This window comes from Meles meles, chromosome 3, assembly GCF_922984935.1.
Source record: "Meles meles chromosome 3, mMelMel3.1 paternal haplotype, whole genome shotgun sequence".
In the NCBI taxonomy this organism is placed as follows: domain Eukaryota; kingdom Metazoa; phylum Chordata; class Mammalia; order Carnivora; family Mustelidae; genus Meles; species Meles meles.
In genome coordinates, this window is record NC_060068.1 from 33,682,565 (window position 1) to 33,702,078 (window position 19,514).

Consider the following 19,514-nt stretch of genomic DNA (forward strand, 5'->3'; position numbering starts at 1 on the left):
CGTGAGCCCATTTCTTATTTTAAATGAGGTATATGGTAACAACGATAAATTCCTAAATGCAAATGGACCATCAGTTGCCTAGATATAAAAATGAACTTTGGCAAAGACGTAAGTGTCATACAGACACAGCCAATGCACCATCTCCCCATATCATGGCCCTTGTTCCCCATTCACCCCTCCCCTTTCCAAAGGGTGAGTTACAACCCTGTCCCAGATGACTCAGAATTTTAACTATATGGTCTGCTAACATTTCTTTTCTCAAACCTCAGTACCACGGCTATACAAATTACACTTTTAAAATATTTGAAACAGATATTGAATTTATTGGTTGGCTATGAGTAGGAAAATACATCAGTAAAGAAAAGAGACCCTGTATATAAATATAATACTAGCTAGTTACAATTTGACCAAGAAGGTTCCACTGAAAAGAACAGTAAAAGCCCTTGTTACCACCAGTCCATAGGTACATATTCGGTTTCCCATCACCCTTATCAAAGAGCTGCCTAGGCAAATGCGACATTCTTTGAGCTTAGTGCAGATAATGTGCTGAGTTTTGTTACATGAATGGTAAACAAAAATTAGTCCAGTGCATTACACAATATAATGTACTGTGAACAAAGACTAGATACTCTATTTTAGACACTACTTCAACATACCGGTTATTAAATCTTATGTAACCAAAAAGAAGAGCAAAGTGAACATCCTAAAATACTGTTTACGAGTAGGGGAGAAACACTTGCTAAAGGTGTTCTTTGAATTATCTGCAGCATTTGTACTGAAAATTCTGATTGGTTCATTAAAAGAACAAACTGCTGTAACTATTTTGCCTAGGTTGGCTTTTGCCTTATATATGGCATGGCATGACCCCAAAACCTTATGTCACTATGGAAACTAATTCCATGAATTTAAATAGTAAGAAAAATGGAATACTATAACTGGAATTTATTACTGAAAACCTGAATCTTAGAAGAGCTTTGAAATGTTAACTTCAACATTTAGAAGTGCATCCCACCCAATTTAATAATGTCCTTAGGTTTCAAAGTGCTAACTCAAAATAAGTTTTCTTGGCCGTCAACAAATCAAGAATAAAACCACATTTCTTGGAGATGTTCCTTGCCTGTCTTCTAGGACTATTAAAGTTGTAATCAACAATTTATTTCTACAACTTAGTTTAAATTATGCCATAAATTAATTTTGATGAACATTATTTAAATTCTCAACGCATAAATAATTACCAATAATACGGTAAAATGTACTTCAAGAGATTTACAACAAGGAATTGTGTGCCTCCAAATTTCTGATCAGTAAAAACAGAAAACACACCCCAGATTTTCTGTAAAACATTAATAAAATGGATTTATCCAGCAAAAACACTGAAATTACATTATGGCAACACCACATTAAATATATCGGTTACAGAATTTTGAAAAAGAAATCTATACTGAGAAAACATACTAGTTTTTATTGCATTTTAAAGAGTACGGATTATGGGAAATTATCCAGGACACAGAAAATATTTAGAACACAAAACCTTGCTTAACAAAAGTATCAGTCTATTTTGGTGTGACTGTTTATTCCCTACAGACCCCAAATATTTCTTCCTCTTTTGAAGGTTACAGTTGTCAGTCTACACTCTTGGTTCAATTTGTCACTATCTAAATAAGATGGAAAAGCTGTTCAAACTGACCCACAGAATGCAGTATGCCCAGAAGAGGCAAGAACAAATAATTTCAAGACATAACAGGCCCTTATATCTTACTATGCTGCCCCCAAATTCAAATATATTGCAGACGATAACAAATACAGATGAAAACATTTTGTGTAAAGCTCAAACCTTTAGCATCTAACAAGTGCACTCTAGTTCCAGCATCTATGAAAAGAATACATCCTCCATTAACAAATACAAACGAGTAAGTGCTTCTCCCCTCCCTCTCCATAAAGCTCTCTGGACCTGTTATCACATAATGCAGATCATAGGAAAAGCGGTCTCCTTTCCTCATCAGTCCAACCAGCTCCAGCTCACCTTCGCTGGAAATTGTCATGATGCACATTACCAACACAGTGTTTAGGAAAAATGAGTAAACACACCTTTTATTCACACTTTACAAAAAAAATAATAATAATAATAATAATAAAATAAAATAAAAACAAAAACCCCATAAAAAGTTATGCATTGGTTCTATGTCAATAATACCAGCTTTCCAATGTACTGATTATAAACTGGACATGTTTGGTGTCAGCACAACTTAAAACAAAAAGCAAAAAATAAAAAGCCATCACAACAAAATCTTTAAAAAACCTCAAAGGAAAAACCAGGTCCCGGACAAAGATTCAAGATCAAAACCTTTGGGAAAATTCTTTAAAAAAGAAAAAAAAAATCATTTATTTAAACAGTATGTAATTTTATTTTCTCTTAAAAACAGAATAAGCACATTTAAGTGCTGAATATTTTTCATAAAATTTTAAGTCATTATTCACAATGACTCATCTTCTGTATAAAAATTGTTAATAACATTTCAACATTTTTTCCTTACTGCTCACATGTTGTCCTTTTGCTCCCCTGCCTGCAGTTGAAACAAAAGCAGTTAGACCAAGTTCCCTCTGAATTCATTTGATTTTTGAGAGAATGAATGAGAACAGAATACACACAAGTTACCTTTGCCTGGCTTTAATCTCTAATCTACTACCGACACTATGGGAAAATACAGGGTACAACAGAACTTTTATCTCGGTTGACCTATTAAAATGACTTAGTGACTCTCTAAATGATCTGAAGAATTGTCTTAGGGACCTGTTTTGAAAATATATCTCATTTACACTGCTTCATAAATGGAAAATTGTTTAAGAAAAAAAAAGGGAATGATTTTTACAAAAACACAGAGAGAAAGGAATACACGGAAACCAGAAAGAATTCACATGATAGTAGTATTCCGGGTGACAGACGGCACTGTGCAATGACACCAAGAAGCAGTGCTTGGGTCTGGTGAGCAAAGACCCCGGGACCCACCCTATGAACATGTTCCAAAATGTGATATTCAATGCTTCACAATGGAAAAAAAAGCCACAGCTTATACAAAAGCGTTTTCATAAAATTCTCACAAATGTTAAACAGTATTTAAAAAATAGAAAAGAGGATGCACAGATTTTCTCTGCATGCACAGGCAGTGCTTGGTGAGAACAAATTTAGGCAGGCACAGTGGAGATAGGACAGGAAGTGTCTCAAAAAGGAGTTAAGAAGCTGCATTCAAGCAGCTGTAAGTTTGTAACTTAAAAAAGTTAAAGATTTAAAAATATCAGAATGTACATATATCAACCATTACATTCAGTCCATAAATGCCTACAGATCATTCACTGCTCAGCTTATCTGTCCTGGAAGATAGCTTTTGTAAAAACCCAGGAATTCATGGATAAGTTGCCTCTGGTCTGAGAAAATGTCCAAAGCTTTAAGCAGATTTAGATTTAAAGAGCAATGTTCTCAGTTTAAAAATAAAGTAGTACAAAAGGGCCAACATAACCCTAACAGTGCAAATCATCAGCAGAGAAAGTCTGTTGCAACTTCTTTAACAAGCTGGCCTTTTATAACACATGAAACAGTAAAAAAACTTAGCCTTAGTTTACAATACAATCATTTCCAAATCTGATTTTTTTTAGTACAAAATTTCATAAATCAGGTCTTCTGTGGATCATATACAATCATAAAGGCTAAATTCAAAGTCTCTATTTTACAAACAAGTCTGAAAAGGGAGGGAGTAAAGGATGGAAGAATGATCTCTGGATGTTATTACTGGCCTCAAAAAAGTAGTGCTACAGATGTCTGTGCAAAGAGAATATGCTGTTCAAACATTTTCCTATTTCAAGGCATGAAAATATCATATCAGACAGAAGAAACAGGAAAATCACTTGTAACAAATTAAAGAGAGGTGTAAACACACCAATCCCTGTCTAACAGTATATAAAGCATATTGGGCTCAGAATTTGTCTGTTGCTAGCACCTGGCTTTCATACTATATCCTTATCAAATAATCAAGATTGAAAAATCAAATCATCAAGGAAAAGGAAAAAAAAAAAAAAAAAAAAAAAACTAAACAAAAACCAAACCCTGGTGGCCATACCTCACTCCCCTATATTCAGATTTTATGAGTTTACAAGTGAAACTGAGGTCGTCCTCTGAAGGTTCTGGACTACCTCCTGCCAGGAAGGTGAATGCCGTTCACTTGGGGCAGGAAAGGCAGTAAGAGCTCCAGTTGTGCAAAAAGTGAGAAGTGGTCAGAGGGGATGAGTGGGTGTGGGCAGCCGCTGATATTATTCTCAACGAGCCAATGGTGGTCCAGAGGTCCCAGGATGCCTAAAGTGTTCAGCTGAGGTTTCGAATAGAAGATGTAGTCAATTATACCCTGAAAAACAGAAGGAAAAAGAGATGAGGCCTCACGGAAGTGGAGAGCCTTTAAGATATACCCTTACCGTTGCGTTTGGTGGACAAAGAAAGGGACAAGCATGGGGGAAGAGACAGTACTACATAAACCAAATGATGCCGGATGTCAAATATAGCAGAATGATGACAGTTTAGGACGATAATCATTCATTCTTCCTCCTTTCTGGACCTTTTCACAATCTTTAATGAGACCTACAAGAACCTTCCTAGTATGGCCTCAGCTTCTCTTTCCTAACTTGATTTGTATTATTTTTCCATGCTGTTACTCTACTACACCATACTAGCCCTTCTTGGTGGTGGTGGTGAGGGGGTGTGTTGGGAGGGGAGAAGGACATTCCTTGTAGGTGTCAAGCTCCTTCCTGACCCAGGGACTCCACACATGCTGTACCCTCCACCTGGAAAGCTTTCTTCTATGTGTCATTTGGCTCATTTCTTCTTAATCTTCACGTTGAGTTCAATCATCTCTGCAAAGATCTTCCCAAATCTTGCCCTCACCCACCTGCTACCTGCTACCACCTCCAAGTCTCTTCTCTTGCTCATGCACACTCCAGGTGTAACTACTACACACTCACTCGGGTGCTGGAGACCGGACTCTCCCACCAGACTGGGAGCTCCACCAGGGCCGGGACACCTCTGCCCTGCACACCCGCAGCAGCACCAGGGCCCAGCACTGGGCACCCAGGTAAGCACTTTGGTTTGCCCCTCTCCTCCCTGTAACTCAGCTTCTCCTCCACATGCTTTCAGCCAAGGATATTTAAACACATTCAAGTGTCTTCCCCTTGTCTCTGTATCAGCAACAGGAACAGAAAGAAAAAAAAAATCCCTAATCTCTCCCACCTTTTTGTTATCACCCTCACCTCCTCTTCAATCAATCTGCTTCAAGTAAGAATCTCAATGTTGCTTTTTACTATCTCCTTGCCTCTCCACATTCTTGTCTCTGTGCCTAGCTCTCCAGTGAAGCATCTCCAGAACCACAGCTTCTGGAAGCTGAAGGCATGCTTCTCTTCCCCAGAAAGGCCTTCCTGCCTTGGCAGTTGGGCTCCTACACTGTCCCGGTTTACCTCCTCTCTCTGGCCCCTCTTCTGTCACTTACATGTTCCTTTTGCCCAGAGTCTGCTCCAGCCTCTCTCCATCTCCACACACTCATCTGTTCCCAGGGTTACATCATTATCTATGGCACTGTGGCTCCTCCCAAGTCGAATTTTAAAAACTTCAATCTTTTCAAGTTTCTCAAAGAAGTCTAACAGCCCTCCCCTCTGAAATTAAGACCCAGTTAGCACTAGTATTTAACATTCTAACATACAACCTAACCTCAATGATTCTTTTTCCAGGAGGTTAGAAACTAAGATTCAAGAGCAGAAATGCAAAAGATGGTTAAAAGAACAGATGAATGCAGTCCAAAACAACCATTGGTATTAAAAATGAGGAGAAGCACTATGGCAAGGCTCCATATTGTAAGCCGTTAACTGTGTCTGAGGGCATATAAATAGAAGATACATTTTTAAATGGCTAATATAAACCACATTTTGGCACTCAAGGAGTACAGTTTCAGTTAAATTAAAATATGAAAGATGAAAAGACGTCACTCCAATGGACACTGAATTAGAGATGATGGTACTTAGGTAGCGATGAGCATATAAGAAACGTTAACTGCCCCAAAACCATGACAGTTAAACTCAGGATTTACATACATTATTTCATCCCATTTCTTACCCTGGAAATGACTCTAAGGGGTAACTATCAAGTAGGAATGGGACACCAATCACAGAAGAGTAATAATACTGCTGCCATCGAATTCAAGATGGCTTACTTTCAGTCTCACCCACACATCCACACTTCAAAGACATAATAAAGTTAAAAGACTCTCCCCAAAAACGGAGGTTTAAAAAGTTTCTCAATCTCAAAAGTCACCTTAAAATCGAACGTGTAATTTGTATAAGGCATCAGGCCACTCTCATAGGCACTCTTCAACTTGAAACCATGCGTGATCCTTCCATTGGTTGTCCCATTTTTCCCATTACAGCTGAAGTTTGTAAGACTTTCATTATATCTCAGTTCCTTAAAGTCTTTATGATTTGTTTCTACTCCACCGGTGCTTAAATATTCTACAACACCTATAACGAAATACAGGTACTTTGTTCATTGTCAAGTACAATATGCAGTGTATAAAACTGAAAATATGTAATAGTAAATACTTTAAACCACACACTGCCTCTTTCTAAAATGTTTGTTATTGTTTTGTTTTAGGTTTTCTTTACATTTCCCAGAACTTATCTTAAGTCCATTTTTACATGGTTTTGATCCTAGTGTACTAAATATTTTTTATCTTGCTGTGCTGGTCTTTCATATTTGTTGAACTAGTTCTTTATTTTCTTTTGAAATTCAGCTTGTTTTTACTTTTTTAAGAGAGTTCATTTTTTAATTTATTAGAGAGAGAGCAAGCAGGGGAGGGAGGAGGGCAGAGAGAGAAGCAGGCTCTCCACTGAGCAGGGAGCCTGACAAGGGGCTCAATCCCAGGACACTGGGATCATGACCTGAGCCCAAGTTAGACGCTTAACCAACTGAGCCACAGCAGGTACCCCTTGTTTTTACTTTTTAAAAAGAATTAATTCCATAATTAACATCTTGGTATCTAGGTTTCTGCCTATGTTGAGTTATTTACTCGGTGTAAAATGCCAAGATTGGATTAAATGTGCCATTATACATACTGCCAACTATGGAAGAGAACGCTACCAGCTAGGTGGGTTCTGCAAATAGTTATTTTACTTTTCATTTAATTAGTTAGCAAAGTCGGACATTTTCCCATGTGTTAAATACTATTTCTTTTTAACAATGAAATGAGGCTTAGTATGTATTACTTGACTAGAGTCTGTCTTTGCCCCTCAGATACTCTGTAGTTAAACAGAAGGCAGAACACATGTAGAGAAACTGCCAGAGAACATCCCCCCTGCTTCAGCAGCAGTGAACCCCAGAGAGCTGGCTGAGATGGCCTTAAGAATGATGGATCTCAGATACCTTTACCTGCTCTGAAAACAAATTTTAACAGTGTTTGCTTCTCCCTGGCTCTCATCCATCATGATGACAATGAACTGCTAGTGAACTGAACCACTCCAAATGTGACTGTACTTCCACGCTCGGGCACATGTGCAAGGGCTTGGAAAAGTACTTTGTGTGAATGACAGAATATAAATGAGTTGAAACACAAAAAGGAATACTTAATCTGATATTACAAGAACTATGGTTTTGTTCACTGTACTATCCAATGGAGAAGTATTCAAGAATAAGCCTTTCTGTATTCTTCTACATTGTAATAAAAATCAAGATCCCAGTTCTTTTTTTGTTCACAGTGCTAGTGTGATCTGTGTAAACAAAGGATCTCAATTACCACCTAAGGTGTAGTGGCATCAGGCCCACCAATATAAAGATCCTGTACAGAGCCATTTGCACGGCATCCTGTTACTACATGCTGGAATCCCAGAGAAGCTATCTTAATAACCTTCTCAGAGTCTGGATTATACGTGACTTGGGGATAATGAAATATAATCATATGTTCTTTAACAAGTTATTTCAAGTTATCAACTACATGTTTATCGAAGATGATTAATTCCCCCCCTTAGGTTTTCATAACATCATCTCGTTTCCAAAATAGTCTCCCTGCTACACACACAAAAAATGTTAAACCTGATTCATAGCTGCTGCTATAAGCGGAATTTTCGTTTTGACTAAATTTGGAATTACCAAAAACAATATATTACAACATTTTAAGTCAAAAAAAAAAAAAAAAAAAAAAAAGCATTCTGTATAAAATATCTTTTCTTACCAGAATCTGGCAAAGAATTAAGATCTGCACATAACACCAGTGGAATAGTTCCAAATTCTCCCAATACACTGGACTGGAGGTTTCGTGAGGCTTTATCAATAATATTCTTCACTTCTGAGAGGAACATCATAGTTTGAACCAACTTCACATCAGAGTATTCAGGGTCCCAATGCATATGAGCATTAGCCACAAGAATAAGTTGTTTTTCTGCTCCAAGATGTGGCTTTCCAGCTATAGTAGGTAAAAAGAAAACAAAGAGACAGACAAAACCCGCCCATCAGCCCACATATTTTCACAGGATCTGAAAGCAAGTAGTGTATCTCAGAGTCTCAGAAACAAAAAAGGACCCTAAACTCTCCCTAACCACCACGCCCTGATGACTAAATCTATCGTACACAAACCTGAGCAACAGTCCTTAGAGCTCTGCTTGAACAGTCTGACGGAGGGCATGCACTACGTGAACACACATGGTCCATTCTATTTGGGACAGATTTACTTTTAAACAGCTGTCTCCCTGAAATTGCTGGCTTCATTGATGTCCTAAACTGAGTCTCATAAAGTTAAATCTACATCCTTTTTCTGACCCTTAATACGGGTGCTAAGTTTCATCTCTATTTTCTCTCCTTCAGGTTAAACATCTCCAGTCCCAACTGTTCCTCGAGTGACACAAGTTTCAGTTCTCAGCATGATGGTCACCCTAAATGTACTTTTAAATTTGAAATAAATGGTCCATTTATGCAAAACGCCAAACATTTAAAATAATGATAACAAGTAGGGCAGGAATACAAGTTAGCTTACAGAGTATCCTTGCTGCCAAGAAATTATAGGAGGGTATGGAGTTCTCTCTGAGCAGTTATTTTAACTAATATTTACTTCAACATTTCTTTTATGTAAAAAATTATTGGGAGGAAAAAAAACGTGTTTTTCTTTTGGCTTTATGCCTTTCAAAGTTTGAAATACTTTTCTGGGCTCTGCTTTCTCATCTTAAGCTTTGTGGTGGAGAAAAAAGGATATGGCATTTTAGAAATGACTTAAATTCTCACTGAGTTTCTTCAGGTGTTAGACAAGACTATTAATACATAACAAATGTTCTGCTTTCTGTTAAATTTTGGAGGTCAATTTTACAGGAAGTGAAAAGGTCACTCACATGACATTTCCATCAATTCCTTTCGAAGTTCTAGCAGTACTGCAACTCCAATGTTATCTTTTGTCATGACTCTGTTCAGCATAGCTTCAGACCCTTCCGAATTTGCCATTGCTAGCTGATTAAATTCAACAGTGTGTTTCTGAACCAAAGTAAATCTAAAACACAAACAAAAACACACACACACACACACACATAGAATTGGGAACACCAAGGTATTAACTTTGTGGGAAATGCAGTTTTCCCAAACTTTCTTAACAAATATGATGGCATGTAAATTACATTATGGAAAATCCTCCACACTTCACACCAAGCTTCCCACATCCGTTTCAAGTTGTTCTCAGTCTGTTACTGATACAGATAACATCCTGAAATACTTTTACAACTTAAGATAATGTAGTCATCTTCTGCTTAAGTTTCATATTGGAATATTCCATCTTGTAATTTTAAAATAATTCTTTTCCAAACTATAAGTTAAGAATCCCTCTACCATCCTAGAGGGAATGTTAATTACGAGGTGTTTCAATTAACAATTGGAGTTAAACCCTAGTGAACACCTGAAGAAACAGCAGCACTTTCAACAAGTCTCCAAAACAAGATCACTTCTGATGCTTCAAAACAAAACCAAACCCTTTAAATCAACAGTGTTGTTTTACTGAGTAATAGAGTGCTTCACTCTCCGATCTGCCAACTAATTTCCACACCCCCGACACACTGCAACTACTGAGAAAAATTTTTTTGAACATAGATGACTTACTTTTCTGTCTTGAAGAATATTGCACAGCCATCGACATGTTTTCTTTCTTGTTCTGACATTGTCCTAGCTCTAGATTTAGGACTAAAGAATCCATTATAGCCACGTTCTTTCAGTTCTACCAGAAAAAAACTGTAATACTGTTCTGTTTCAACCTCCTGAAAAATTGCAAATGGCAAAGTTATTTCATAAGACAAAAATGAGTCCTATGCATTAACTTTACATGTACAGTTTGAGGGCTGAAATAATTTCAAGGGACTAATCTGCAGAATAAGGAATGCAACGTCTCTTCAATATACATACACGTTGGTGTGTGTGTATTTTCTTGTATTTTAGAATTGATGGGGAATAACAGTCAAGAGGAGGAACTTCACAGATTCTAACCGCGGAACAGTGACCTGCCCAAGGTTGTGTAAATTATTATGAGCAGGACTGAGACCTCAAAGTGACTGTGCATCAGGTTCAATGCGCTTGCCACTATCCCCTAAGTATTCTACTACTGCTGACGGCAAAGCAAAACTACCTTGACAATGCCACAATTTCAGTAACTCTGCCACCCAATTAAAAACAGTGTGAGGGCATTTGGGAGGGAAAGATGAAAACCCAAATTAACCCATTTACTTCATTTGGCAGTACAGTGCTGCAAAACAAAGTGGGTAGTGAACACTCCCAGGATTCGCTAAAAACAGAGCCAATTATTTTAAGAATTGCTGAGCCTGAACTTCAAATGTGTCAGGGTAATGTGTTCCCAATTTGTCCCTTGCTTATCAACATTGGGGCATCTGGGCAATTTACACAAATTCTTGTGTAAATGACTTACCTGAAGACTTATGATATCAGCATTGCAGCTCAAAATTTCTTGAATAATGGCCTTTTTCCTGTAGTCCCAATTTAGTGCCCAAGATGGACAGTAGCCGTATAACTGCCGGGTCGCATATTTATCACAAAGAACATTATAGCACATGACAGAAAACAAGGCTGTAGGAAAGATAACTTTACTTATTCACACACATGGCACACATAATTAATTTCAATCGTTTTCACTTAAATACTAAGTTTGACTTTATTCACTCAATATATATTCATTGAAAAGCTACTATATGCCAGACATAACAGATATAAGTAAAGTTGAATAAGGAAGGAGAGATAGCTGAACAAATTATAATACGATGTGTTATCTGCCTTAGAGATACCCACAGAAGGTTTGAGACTAAAAGACTAAGGTCTTGAGCCTCTCTGTCTCTACGATCAGGGTTCATTACATCTGTACTCCCTCCATCACTCTGCTAACTGCTAATGCAGAATGTGGAAAATTGACAGTTTTCCTAACAGGCAGGGGTAAGTTTCTTCTACAGAGCAACAATTAATTCATATGAAAGGAAAGAGGAATCATAGACCAAATCGTGTTATACACATCATGTAATTCTCAAACTATTTTCACACAAGTTAAGTTAAAAGGAAATCGGATGCCATTAATTCAATTTCTCTCTCAAGTAAGTGTTTGGGCTATCTTACAATTCTGTAGTATCGAAGACATTTGGAATATACTAGGGTCTGGAAACTTCCAGTATAAAGATTTTGCTGTATTTATTATAATAAATGAGTTTGCTCAGTACTTCAGAGCGGAGCTTCTCAACACTGGCACCGCTGATGTTACAGGTGGGTAAATTCTTTGCTGTGGGGGGTGGGGGTGGGGCAGTGCTGTGTGAGGTAGCATGCTTAGCAGCATCTCTGATCTCTAACCATGAGATGTCAGTAGCACTTTCCCCAGTTGTGAAAATCAAAAAATGTCTCCAGACATTGCTACGTGTCCCTTGGGGGATGAAAATCCCTGAGAAGCACTGCTCCACAGCATCCCTATGGCATAGGAGGGAGGCCAGCTAAGTAACAATTAAGTCTTTATTATAATCTCTCAAACCAAAACAATCCTAAGCATTCAACTGTAACACGGCCGGTAATCTAACCTATGCCAACAACATTGTTAGATTTATAATACCAAGTAAAAATAAGTTAAAAAAATATAAGGCTACCAACCAGTTGGCCTTGTTCTGTCTGGTTCTTGCAACATAATCCAAGATCTTGGAGGTGGCTGTTCTGTTGAAACTAGTTGAATATAAAACACAAAATTAAGCAATATTCTTACACATCTTCCTAAAAAAATTGTTTGAACAAATGACCACTTACTTCTTTTTGCAGTACCTGCCAAATTATCAAGCAAATAGTTCAGTAGCCTTCTTGTTCCATCTGGTTCCAGATAGAGGTTTAATATATCCTGGGTAAGTGGATTTCCTGGAAGTATTTTTTAAATAGGTAAAATGAAACCAAGAAAGGTAACAAAGTATTTCAAAAGTAAAAAACATACCAAAATTATCAGATCAACCATAACAATGTATATAGTTACTAGTAATATATAAAACCAGAGGAAATATTTTACCAGTTTCTGATGAGAAGAATAAAAATGACTCATATCATGTTGTAAAGAAGTAGCCAGAAAATGATTATTGTGAATTGATGTCAATGTAGAAGAGATCTAACAGTGCTCTGTATCTGGCCCTGCCTCAACAACACTCTTATGACAATCAAACCCCAGTGAAACCAGAAAGGGAAGAGTGGGAAGGAGAGACAGACAAGGGTAAAAAAGAGGAGAGCCACTATAATGAATAAGCGAATCAAAACTTAAGAATGCAACAAAGTTAACAAGGAGATATCCTAATGACAAATGTAGTTGGCACTTAGAGTCTTTAAAAAATTCTACTAAAGAAATAAGATGGGACAGTTCTGGTTTAAGACTAAGTCACTAAGGAAAGGGGAAAACCCCAGGGCTGTGTGCCATCTGTAAATTCAGTAACGGTTTCCTAAGTACCAGAAATGAAAGCAAGAGCAATGATTTACATGAATCTACAAGAGTCTCAAATCCTCTCAGAAGGATTTCTTACCTGCCTTTGAAAATTAACAGTACAATGAAATGCTTTGGACAGTGAAGTTCCTACCCATGCCACACAAGGTGCGGGGGGGGGGGGGGAGGATATATTGTTCTGGATGCCACAGCTCCACTAATAAACTTTACAGACTTAAGAAGACAAATGATTTATAAGTCAATGTAAAGTAATTGTAAGATCCTAACTGTGCCAAACGAAAAAAGATTTTCAAAGATGTTGCCCCCTCACTTTGCCTGCCAGAGCAGTTTTAGAGAAAGCCAGCAAAAAAAGAAGGTTGAGTAAGATCAGGGTTTCATAATGTAATCTGAATATGCCCAGTTTCAAGTAAAAATCACTCATCATACCAAGAACCAAGATTTCAAACTAAAGGAAGAATCCAACACCAAGATGACAAAAACATTAGAATGATCTGATCTAAATACAGCAGTCATCACAAAAAATGCTTAAATGAGAAACAGCAAAAACATATTTGAAATAAATGGAAAAACAGGAAGACTCAGCAAAGAAAAAGAAAGTTTTGGCAAATAAAACATATTTTTGAAAATGAAAATATTAAAACTGCAAAACAGAATAAATGAAATAAAAGTTCAGTGGATGGGTTCAACAGCAAAACAGAGGGTCAGTGGAAAGATCAGCGAAATGAAGACAGAACAGTAAGAATTACCCAATCTGAACAACAGAAAGGAAACTGCAAAAAAAATGAACAGAGCCTCCGGGACCTGTGGGATCACAACAGAATTCTAAGGGTGGAAGCACAGAACAAGAAGCACTGAGCTGAAACAGTACTCAAAGAAATAATGCGTGGAAAATTCCCCAAATTTGGAAAGAAAAATAAACCTGCGGATCCAAGAGTTTGATAAAACCCAAACAGGACAGACACACTTAGAAGAAGGCACAGCAAGCCACACCATAATTAAACTTCTGAAAACTAAAGAAAAAGAAAACCTCTTGAAGGCAGCCAGAGAAAAACACCCTACCTCTAGGGAGAACACACTCTGAATCACAGCAGACTTCGCATCACAAGCCACAATGGTCAAAGGAAGTGGCACAAGATTTTTAAGTGCTGAAAGAACTGGCAACCCAGAACCAATACCCAGTTAAAACAGCCTTTAGGAAGGAAGGAAAAATAAATACATTCTCAGAGCACACAAAACTAAGAGAACCTATCGCCAGCAGATCTATCCTGAAAGAATCAGAAGTTCTCTAAATACAAAGGAAATGATGAAAGAAGGAACCCTGGAACATTAGAAAAGAAAAAAGACTGTGGTCTTCAGAAGGGGGCAAATATAATAGGCTTTCCTTCCCTTAAGCTTTCTAACTTATGTTCAGCCGTTAAAATATTTTTGTTAACAATGGTGTGGTTTTAAATATATGTACAGAAAAATTTCAAGACAATGATACTATAAACAGGGAGTAAATGGGAAGTCTTAAAGAGTTAGGGATTCTGAATAAATAAATAAAATCTTTTTTTTTAAAGGGGGGGGGGTATGCCTGGGTGGCTCAGTTGGTTAAGCCACTGCCTTCCACTCAGGTCATGATCCCAGGGTTCTGGGATCGCGTCCTGCATCGGGCTCCTTACTCAGCAGGGAGCCTGCTTCTCTCTCAGCCTCTGCCTGCCATTCTGCCTGCTTGTGTGCTCTCTCTCTTTCTCTCTCTCTCTGACAAATAAATAAATAAATAAAATCTTTAAAAAAAAAAGAGTTAGGGATTCTGTATTTCACTCAAAATGACAGCACTAATAGATTTGGTAAGTTATGCATGTTTTAAACAAGAAACTCACTTCAAATGTAACACTATAAACAGGTTGAAAGGAAAAGGATGGAAAAAGATGTCATGAAAATCTTAATCAAAGGAAAGCATTAGTGACTAATTAGTATCAGATAAAGTTGATCTCAGAGAAAATAAATTTACTAGAGACAGAGTGGCATCACATATTGTAAAGGAGAACACAAAGCAATTCTAAACATGTGCTCACAAAATGACAGAACTAAAAAATATTTTAAGCAAAAACCGAAAGAACTGAAAGAACAAGAGAGAAAATCTACAATTACGCTGGGAGACTTTAACACCCATCTCTCAATGAGAGAACCAGAGAAAAAAAAACTCCAAACACCATCAATCCAACGGATACTAACTAGGTTAATATATAGGATCCAGTTGAGATTTACAGATCATTCCACCCAATAACAGCACAATACATATTCTTGTGCCTGGCCCCAGGGACATCAACTAGTATAAACCACACCCTGGGCCATAAACCACCAAACTTCAACAAATTTAAAAGAACTCAAATCATACAGAATTCTTCAACCACAAGGGAATCACACAAAAAATCAGTACTGAAAGACAAAAGGGAAATCTGGAAATACTCAGAAAATTCTAAATAATCTATGGATCAAAGAGGAAAATGCACTGAATTAGTGAAAATGAAAACACACCATATCAGTATTTGTGGCTGGACACAGCTAACACAGAGCCAAGAGGGAAATTTATAGCACCCAATGCACACATTAGGAAAGGAAAAAAAATCTCAATTCAATAATCTAAACTCCAATCCTAAGAACCTAGAAAGAATAAAGTAACCGAAAGCAAAAAAGATGAAAAGCACTAAAGAATAGGAATCAAAGAAATTTTTTAAAAAGATCAATAAAATTAGTAAGTCTCTACCAAAACTGACAAAGTAAATGAAGACAGAAATTACCAATATAAAAAGTGAAAGGGGTATCACCACAAACCCTACAGAAATCAAAAGGAGAAGGGAATACTATGAGCAACTCTACACACCTAAATTTAACAACATATAAGAATGGGCTATTTCCCTGAAAAACACAAACTGTCTGAACTCACTTAGTAAGTAATTTAAATAGCCCAAATACCTATTAAAGGAGATGAATTCATGATTTAAAAACTACCATGAAAGAGGGGCACCTGGGTGGCTCAGTGCGCTAAGTAAGAGTCAGACCCTTAGATTTCAGCTCAGGTCCTGATCTCAGGGTTGTGGGATCCAGCCACATGTCAGACTCCGTACTGGGTGTGGAGTCCACTTGAGATTCTCTCTCCCTCTTCCTATGCACCTCCCCCTGCTCCTGCATGCGCTCACTCTATATAAATAAGTAAGTAAATAAAATCTCAAAAACTGTCAGAAAAGAAATCTCTAGACCCATATTATTTTGTTGGGAAATTCTACTAAACAGTTAAAGAATTAACTCTAATTCTATAGACTCTCAGAAAACAGAAGATGAGGGAACACTTTCAAATTCATTTCATAAAGCTGATATTACCTAGATACCAAAACCAGACAGTGAGCATACAAATAAAACTGAAGAGAAATATCCCCTGAATATCGAATCAAGAATCCTTAAGAAAGGAGTATCCCTGGAATCTACTAAATAGTAAAGCATTTGGATAAATTAAGAAAAATCCCAATTAAAAAGCCTGATCATTTTAACCTTCACAAATCCAGAGTTCTGCCATAAAAGAGGGTCAGCTCTTGCTATCTGTAAATCCAAGACCACCACAGGACACCTGCATGATCAGAGGCAGGAAGGCAGAGGTGGCGGAAGCTCAAACATCACACCTTTACCACCCAGCAACAGAACATAAGTGCTTCTTGCCAGGGTTTAAACTTGAACAGTTTCCACCCAGAAGGAAATCAAGATTTGTTTTCTTCTGCCTGTTCCACACCCCACCCATCTGGAGAAAAAAAAATCAGAAAAAAACAAAACACTGGAAAACATTTACCTTTACATAAATAAATTGCCACGTATGTTTTTTCTTGCTAAAATAGATAAATAAATAAAAATCCTTAAGAAAATATTAGCATACAAAAGTGAGCAATAAATAAAAAGAATCAGAACCATGACTAAATGGGATTTATTCTAGGAATACAAGGCTGGTTCAAGATGCAGAAATCAATTATAAGGGTAAAGAAGCAAAATTACATAATCATATCAACTGATGCAAAATAGGCATCTGGAAAAATTAAAAACCCATTCATGATTTAAAACTCCAGAAAAAGAGGAATAGAGGGAAATGTCCTCAAATTGATAAAGATAATCTACAAAATATCTACTGCTAACATTATACTTAACAGTGAAGACAGAATACTTTGAAAGATTAGGAAAAAGAGGGATGACTGTTCTCACAACTCTTATTCAACATAGTGCTGGAAGTTCTAGTCAGTACATTAAGGCAAGAAAAGAGATGCCTGGATGGTTCAGCTGGTTAAGTGTCTGCCTTTGGCTCAGGTCAAGATCCCAGGGTCCTGGGATCAAGTTCCACATCCGGCTCCCTGCTCAGTGGGGAACCTGCTTCTCCCTCTGCCTGCTTGTGCTTTCTTATCTCTCTCTGTGACAGAAATAAAACCATCCCTGTCTGCAGATGACATAATTTTCTACCATATAGAAAATTCCCAAAAATTTTAACAAAAAGTGTAAAAAAAAACACCACACAAAATAAAACAACTCCTAGAACAAGAAATGAATTCAACAGGGTGGAGGATATAAGACAAAAATACAAAACTCCAATTCAAAAAGATACATGCACTTCTATGTCTGCAGTATTACTTACAATAACCAAGAAATGGAAGCAACCCAAGTATCCATCCACAGATGAATGGATAAAAATGTGGTACATACACACAATGGAATATTACTCTGCATTAATAAAAAAAGAAAAGATCTTGCCTTTTGCTACAACATGAATTGACCTGCAGGATATTATACTAAGTGAAATAAGTCATACAGAGAAAGAAATATTACATGATTTCACTTATAAGCAGAATCTAAAAAACAAATAAACAAGCAAACAAAAATCAAACAAACTTTTTTTTTTTTTTTAAAGATATTATTTATTTATTTGACCAAGATTACAAGTGGTCAGAGAGGCAGGGAGAGAGGAGGAAGCAGGTTCACCGTCCAGGACCCTGAGATCATGACCTGAGGTGAAGACAGAGGCCTTCAACCACTGAGCCACCCAGGAGCCCCAAAAACCAAACAAACTCTTAAACACAGATAACAAATGGGTGGTTGCCAAAGGGAATGGAAGGGTAGATCAAAGAGATAAAGAAAAAAAACCATTGTATTTCTATATGCCCAGGAATGTAAAAATGGACAGCAAAATTTAATACATTATCAGTTACAATTGCTCAAAAACAAAACAAAACAAAAACCACCCAGAAATAAATCTAACAAAACATTTACATGACTTATATACCAAAAACTACAAAATACTAATGACAAAAATCAAAGCTCTAAATACAGGGAGAGACATGGCATGTTCATGGGGAAGATTCGTTCTCCCCAATTTGATCCCAGGTTTCACACAATTCCAATCAAAATCTCAGCAATAGTACACAAGATTATTCTAGATGTATATGGAAAAACAAAGACTCTAAAACAGATTAAAACATTTTGAAAAAGACAACTATAATAGAGGAATCTGTCTATTCTATTTCAAGACTGAACTATCCTATTTCAACTTTCAAGTAACTACTGGCAAAGGGACAGACACATACATCAATGGAAAAGAGAAAGTCCGGAAATAGATACACAGATATGTCCAACTAATCTCGGGAAAAGGTGTAAATGCAATTCAACCAAGGATAGACTTATCAACTAATGGTGCTAGACCAACTGGAAGTCATAGACTAAAGCATGAACTTTCAACTAATCCTCATTTCTTTAAGCTCAATTTTAACTCCAAATAGATCACAGATTTAAATGTAAAACATAAAACCATGAAACTTTTTTCTAAAAAGATTTATTTATTTTGGGGGAAGGCAGGCAGAGGGAGAGGTAGAGAGAATCTCAAGCACACTCCCCACTGAGCTGAAATCAAGAGTTGGACGTTCAATCGACTGCACCACCCAGGCATCCCAAACCATGAAACCTTTAGTACAAAACACAGGAGAAAATCTCTTGGCTCTAGGGCTAATCAAAGCATTCTCAGACTTGACACCAAAAAGCAGGATACATAAAAAGAAAAAATGATAAACAACTTCATCAAAACTAAAAACTTCTGCTACATACAAGACTCTGTGTAATATTGTGATTTATAGTAAGAAATACATATCTGGTCTTTATTTCCTAAAGCTCCTAAAACCATTAACATTTCCTAAGAGAAGGAGTCGTACAGTGTCTCTGGTCACGTTAAGAAAGTAACTTTCAGACTTCACCTAAGGGCTGGAGACTGGGTTGACAGAGGAACCAACCATATGACTGAGAGCTGGAACATTCACTCCAGAGGAGAAGGGGGCTGCAAGTTGGCTCAGTCATCAAGGCCAATGATTTAATCATGCCTATGTTATGAAGGATCTGTAAAAACTCGAAAGCTTAGGGTTCAAAGAGGCTCCAGGTTGGTGCACACATGGAGATTCAGGGAAAAAGGCATACCTGGAGAGAACGGAAGCTCTGCGCCCTCTCCCC

At 37.2% G+C, this 19,514-nt stretch overlaps 1 protein-coding gene across 4 annotated transcripts in view; it reads right to left on the reverse strand.

Annotated features, from left to right (window-relative positions):
• Positions 1-300: 300 nt before the first annotated feature.
• CNOT6 (CCR4-NOT transcription complex subunit 6) overlaps positions 301-19,514 on the reverse strand; it is a 72,034-nt gene continuing 52,820 nt past the window's right edge. For 3 of the 4 annotated variants that reach the window (XM_046000144.1, XM_046000145.1, XM_046000146.1), the window contains 8 exons: positions 12,335-12,439; positions 12,185-12,253; positions 10,971-11,128; positions 10,154-10,308; positions 9,400-9,554; positions 8,253-8,483; positions 6,344-6,546; positions 301-4,394 (listed from right to left, as the gene is read on the reverse strand). In XM_046000144.1, coding sequence (XP_045856100.1) covers positions 4,182-4,394; positions 6,344-6,546; positions 8,253-8,483; positions 9,400-9,554; positions 10,154-10,308; positions 10,971-11,128; positions 12,185-12,253; positions 12,335-12,439 — 1,289 coding nt within the window. In that variant the 3' untranslated portion in view covers positions 301-4,181. The remainder of the gene's footprint in view (positions 4,395-6,343; positions 6,547-8,252; positions 8,484-9,399; positions 9,555-10,153; positions 10,309-10,970; positions 11,129-12,184; positions 12,254-12,334; positions 12,440-19,514) is intronic. The other variant, XM_046000147.1, reaches the window with a different exon arrangement.